This window comes from Phocoena phocoena, chromosome 15 (assembly GCF_963924675.1).
Source record: "Phocoena phocoena chromosome 15, mPhoPho1.1, whole genome shotgun sequence".
Lineage (NCBI taxonomy): Eukaryota > Metazoa > Chordata > Mammalia > Artiodactyla > Phocoenidae > Phocoena > Phocoena phocoena.
The window spans coordinates 76,499,279-76,504,561 of record NC_089233.1 but is presented as its reverse complement, the minus strand read 5'-3'; the positions used below and the strand labels follow the sequence as shown (position 1 = coordinate 76,504,561).

The 5,283-nt window shown below is 61.8% G+C and overlaps 1 protein-coding gene across 1 annotated transcript; it reads right to left on the bottom strand.

Annotated features, from left to right (window-relative positions):
* Nucleotides 1–959: 959 nt before the first annotated feature.
* On the bottom strand, nucleotides 960–2,824 carry CEBPB (CCAAT enhancer binding protein beta). Its single transcript, XM_065892684.1, has one exon. It carries the CDS (start codon nucleotides 2,617–2,619, stop codon nucleotides 1,576–1,578), a length of 1,044 nt encoding a protein of 347 aa, XP_065748756.1. The 5' UTR covers nucleotides 2,620–2,824; the 3' UTR covers nucleotides 960–1,575.
* Nucleotides 2,825–5,283: the final 2,459 nt, after the last annotated feature.

Here is a 5,283-nt window from a genome sequence, read left to right as displayed (position 1 = left end):
ACGTGTATCCACCAACCCCTCCGTCTACATCCTCAACTCTCAGGAATGCTGTCCAGGGCTGAAATAGGGGTGGAGGTGCAGTGCGAACGGGTGGGTGGGAGGGTATCAAGGGGTAGGGAAGAAGCCTCGCCTGGGGCCATTTCTGTCCCAAGCAATCAGGGACTGCAGCCCTGGGTTCACACCTGGGCTCAGCCGCCTTGAGCAGGTGAGGTTGGGCCTCAGTGTCCACAACTGGGCAAAGAGGACAAATGGCACATCTCCCACTCCTAGGAAGAGGAGTGGAAGTACAGGAACCCTTCCCCCCACTTCCCCTACCTGGCCCGGATTCTCCCCTCCCGCTGGCCAGGGACACAAACCCAAGCTTGCCACCCAGGCCACTCTCTTAAAAATACACATACACACACACACACACAATTTTCTAAACAGCCGGCCCCACTTCACTTTCCAAAAGAATCTGCCCCATCTTGGGCTCAGCAGGACCAAGACCCGTATCCCCTCCCCTTTCAGAGTCACAGTTCTGCTGGCTGGGTCCCGAAGCACTGCGCAGAGGTCACAGCCCTCCAGTCCCGTCTAGACCCCAGCCTAGCACTCAGGACCAGCCAGAGTCCCTGAAGGCCCTCCCCAAGCAAGGTTCCGAGTCACTCCTCCCCAGCACCCAGCAGCACTGAGTCACCCTGAAAGCCTGGCCCAGCACTCCTCTGCCCCTCCCCCGCCCCAGCCTGGTACCCCCATCTCCAAGCACAGGCCCTGGGGGAGTAGCAGAGGAGAAAAAGCAGCTGCAACCCCCCCCCCACCCAACCACCTAAAGAGCCAAAAATAATAGCAGCTCACACACACACAACAACCCCACACACGCCAGAAAAGCAAATATAAAATCATAAATCCAAAATAAAGGGGAAAAAAAAAATCAAAGCCAACTACTGCCCCCAAAAGGCTCTTTAACCATTCTCAAAAAACAAAAAAAAAAAAGTTTATTAAAAGTGTTCTTAATGCTTGAACGGAAAAGATTCCCAAATATACAGATGCCTCTTTTCTCATAGAAATAGATTATTTTTTTATAATACAAAAAAAAAGACCAAAAAAACAACAACAAAAACAAAAACAACAGCAAGAGCAACAACCCCGTAGGAACATCTTTAAGCGATTACTCAGGGCCCGGCTGACAGTTACACGTGGGTTGCGTCAGTCCCGTGTACACACGCGTTCAGCCATGTTTAAACCGATTGCATCAACTTCGAAACCGGCCCGCCCGCCAGCGCCTGGAGAGGGGTCAGAAGGAGAGGCAGAGTTTATCATTCATCTGTACACATAGACATCTCTTCTTTAAATAACACCACGGGCGGGCGGCCCATCTGCATGTGCGGTTGGTGTGGACAAAAATATAGATATATATATATAATAAAATATTAAAATTACCGACGAGCTCCCCGCGCTGCCAAGTGCCCCAGTGCCAAAGTTTTGCCGGCGCCACCAGGGGCGGGGGCGGGAGCGCGGGCGCTTCCCGGAGTCTCGGTGGCCGCGGCGCGCCCGGCAGCGCGGAGGCCGGCCGGCAGGGGGACGCGCGCGGGGGCCGCGCTAGCAGTGGCCGGAGGAGGTGAGCAGGGGTTCTGGCAGCTGCTTGAACAAGTTCCGCAGGGTGCTGAGCTCGCGCGACAGCTGTTCCACCTTCTTCTGGAGCCGCTCGTTCTCGGCCGTGAGCTCCAGGACCTTGTGCTGCGTCTCCAGGTTGCGCATCTTGGCCTTGTCGCGGCTCTTGCGCACCGCGATGTTGTTGCGCTCACGCCGGATCTTGTACTCGTCGCTGTGCTTGTCCACGGTCTTCTTGGCCTTGCTCTTGACCTGCGAGGGCGCCGGCGCCGCCCCCACATAGCAGGCGGCCGGGGGTGCCTTGGCGTCTGCTGGGCTTGGCGTGCCGGGCGGGCTGGACGACGAGGACGTGGAGAGGCTCCCGCTGCTGCCGCTCGGCACCGCCTGGTAGCCGAGGTAGGCGCGCAGCGCGTACGGGAAACCAGCCGCCATGCCTGCGGTGCCGCCGCCCGGCGCTCCGGCCTCCTCCTTCCGCTTGCAGTCCGCGGGCTCGAAGCCCGGCTCCGCCTTGAGCTCGGCCGGCTGCGGTGGCGGCGGCGGCGGCGGCGGGGGCGGCGGGTGTAAGGGCGCGAAGCAGCCCGGGTGCAGCGCGCCCTTGGCGGCCCCCAGACGACCCAGGCTCACGTAGCCGTATTCGGCCGCCTTCTTGCAGTTCTTGCCCCCGTAGTCGTCAGAGAAGAGGTCGGAGAGGAAGTCGTGGTGCTGCCCGGAGGAGGCGGGAGCGGGGGCGGGCGCGGGCGGAGCCGCCTCGAAGGTGTCCGTGGCCGGCGCCGGGGCCTGCGGCGCGCCCAGCGGCTCCAGGTATGGACTGAAGTCGATGGCGCGCTCGTGGTCACCGATGCTACCCAGCTCGCCGGCGGGGGGGCGCGGCCCGGGTCTGGCCGCGGGGGGCGCCGCGGGGGCCGCCTTGCCGCCGTACGCAGCAGCCAAGCAGTCCGCCTCGTAGTAGAAGTTGGCCACTTCCATGGATTTAAAGGCAGGCGGCGGCGGCAGGGGGAGACATGCTGGGTCCCAGGCCACCAGGCGTTGCATGAACGCGGGTGCCCGGGGAGGGGGCCTGGGGCTGCCCGCTCCGGCCGGCCCGCAGGTGGCGCGGCCTCCCAGCTCCGAACTGTCGCTGCTGTGTCCCTGATGCTGTTGCCGCTCCCTCCGGCGTGGCCGCTATTAGCGCGGGGGCTGGCGGCTGGCGGCTGGACCCTCGGGTGGGTCCCCTTCCCGGTCCCGTGCGCGGCTCTGACTCGCTAAAGTTTCTCCTGAGCCCGGTTATTTATAAGGCGGGCCATGGCAACGGCTGCGTCACAACTGGAGGCCGCCCCAGCCCCTCCCCAGGCACGCAGAGGACACGCTGTGGCCGCCCGAGACCCCCGGGAGGGCGGCGGTGGGGCGTAGTGGCCAGACTGGAGACCCAGAGCGCGCCCTCGGGGGTCCCTCGGCCTGGTGGGGGGCGGCATCGCCCCCTGCCCACTCCCACCCGGCGGCCCCGGGATTGGGAGCGAGAGAAGGCGCTAACCCGCCCCCGGACCGCCCCCTCTGGGCTGGAGGCTATACTAGAAGGGAGGGGAGAAACCGGGGAGGGGGCAACGTGATCTTCTTCTCCCACCCCAAACACGGCCGCGGCCCGCCCCCTGCTGGAGGAGGCGCTGGCTTCAGGATCGGCTGCAACCAGTCCCGACTCCCCACCGAAGGGACGCGCTCCAGGCGGGATGCTGGAGACCCCAGCTCTGGCTCCCGGAGAGGTGACCCATCTCCACGGCCCTTCCCTGGGTCCAGCCTCGCACCTAAACTTGCCCCCATCCCCAGATCTTGGAAGGAGGGAATTTCACACCTATGGCGACTTCCTGTCTTAAATACGAAGGCCTGGGTTTGGGGGCCTGCAGGTCAGGGGCGAGCTCCACTTGGGCCTGTGCCAAGGTCGACCGCGCCCCTCCCCTAGCCCCGCCCACCGCACCTGCCCGCCCCTCAGACCACACCCGGGTCATCTCCAGCCCCACCACAGCCCGACATGGGCCCCGGGAGGGTGGAAGGGGACAGGGATGCTTGTCTCCAACACACTGTGTGACCTTGGGCAAGCCACTTCACTTCTCCAAGCTTCAGTCCGTGAAGGTGTCGTTACTGTTATTATTATTAGTTGTATTACTGTCTCCACCACAGACTCCCAAACATAAGGCTTATTGGCTCTGGGACGCACATCATAAAGAAGGGCCTTCTCCCAGGGTACAAAGAGGCCCAGAGGCCCACAGCACACCCAAGATCACATGGCCTCATGTCCCCCACTGTTCTCAGAAGGAAAGCCCTTGTCCAGGCACCCTCAGACCTATTTGCACCCGAGGCCAAAACACCTGTTTCTGAAGCTGGTGGGGTGGGGGACCAGCCAGGCTCAGGAGGGGCCATGCAGGAGAGAAAAGGGAATGCCCCTATTTTCACCAGGTCCCTACTGGGCAGTGAGGGTGGGCCTGGACCCAGAGTTTGCTTTTTCACCCTGCCAGAAGCATGCCCTTGCTGCCCCCCTGGTTCACAGATGGGGAAACAAGATGGCCCACCTGGATCTGAATTTAGGCCTGAGGCCCTCCCTGCAGAGTGGGCTCCAGTGGCCCCTTACCCTCTCCTGAGCCATTCCGAGGCCATTTGGGCAGCTCCTGGGCCTACCCCTCTGCCACCCCCAGCCCAGGCCGCCCAGGCAGGCGCTCCCAGCCTGCCTGGTTGCTGACCCCCAGCCCACTGACCCCAGCCCTGGCCCTGGCGGGCAGGTGGACATTGCTCAACCTTCAGCATTATCTGCTGAGCTGGGGTGACCTCCGCCCTGGAGAGCTGGAGAAATGACATCTCTTGAGTGCCCTTGGGGGGGTGGGGGGCAGGGAGGAACAGGATGAAACACTGGCCCAGCCTGCTGGCTTTCTAGGCCTTCCCAGAAGCCTCTGGGCCAGGGAGGGATCCAAGGCCCCAGGGCCACCCAGCCAGGCCTCCCAAGCTGCAAAATGGGACACTCAGGGCTCAGCTTGAGGGCCACTGCCTCCAGGAGGCCCTCCCTGCCCCACCTGCTGGTGAACTTCCTTCCCAGCCCTTATCTCCAGCCACCGTTATCCTAGTTGTCTTGTCTGCCTCAGTCCCACTCCAGACTAACCCCTCCATGAGTGCCAGCCCTCAAATATGGGAACTCCTGGATCAGGCGTGCTCAAAATGTACCAGGGGACGAATGCATTTGCTGTTACCTCTGGACCAAGACCGCTGTTTCCCCAGCTCTGCCCAAGGCAGCTCCTCAGGGCTCAGCCCAAAGGTTACCTCCTCTGAGAAGGCCTCCCTGACCTCCCCATCCTAGGCCCTTGATCACTCCTTTCGCATCCCCCTGCTTCATCTCCTTCACCATTCTCAATTACAATCAACATTATCTCACCTACGCATCTTGATTTCTGTTCCCACTGCCCTCTCCCATTGTCAGCTCCAACAGGGCCAGGATTTTTGTTTGTTTTATTCACTGCGGTTCCCCCAGTGCCTAGAACAGTGCCTGGTACACAGGAGGTGCTCAATAAATGGAGGAGGCTGAGAAGAAGGTGAGGTTCCCCCCACCATTAGCTGGGCTGTGTGACCTCAGACAAGACGGCTCCCCTCTCTGAGCTTCAGCACCCACCCCCACCTCTCAGGACTCTGGGGAGATGCTGTGAGACCTGGGGAGTCTGCAGCTAATTTGTGTGTGTCCTC

Coding starts and splice junctions, on each gene's coding strand:
- CEBPB (XM_065892684.1), bottom strand. CDS start 2,619: ATGCAACGCCTGGTGGCCTGGGACCCAGCATGTCTCCCCCTGCCGCCG.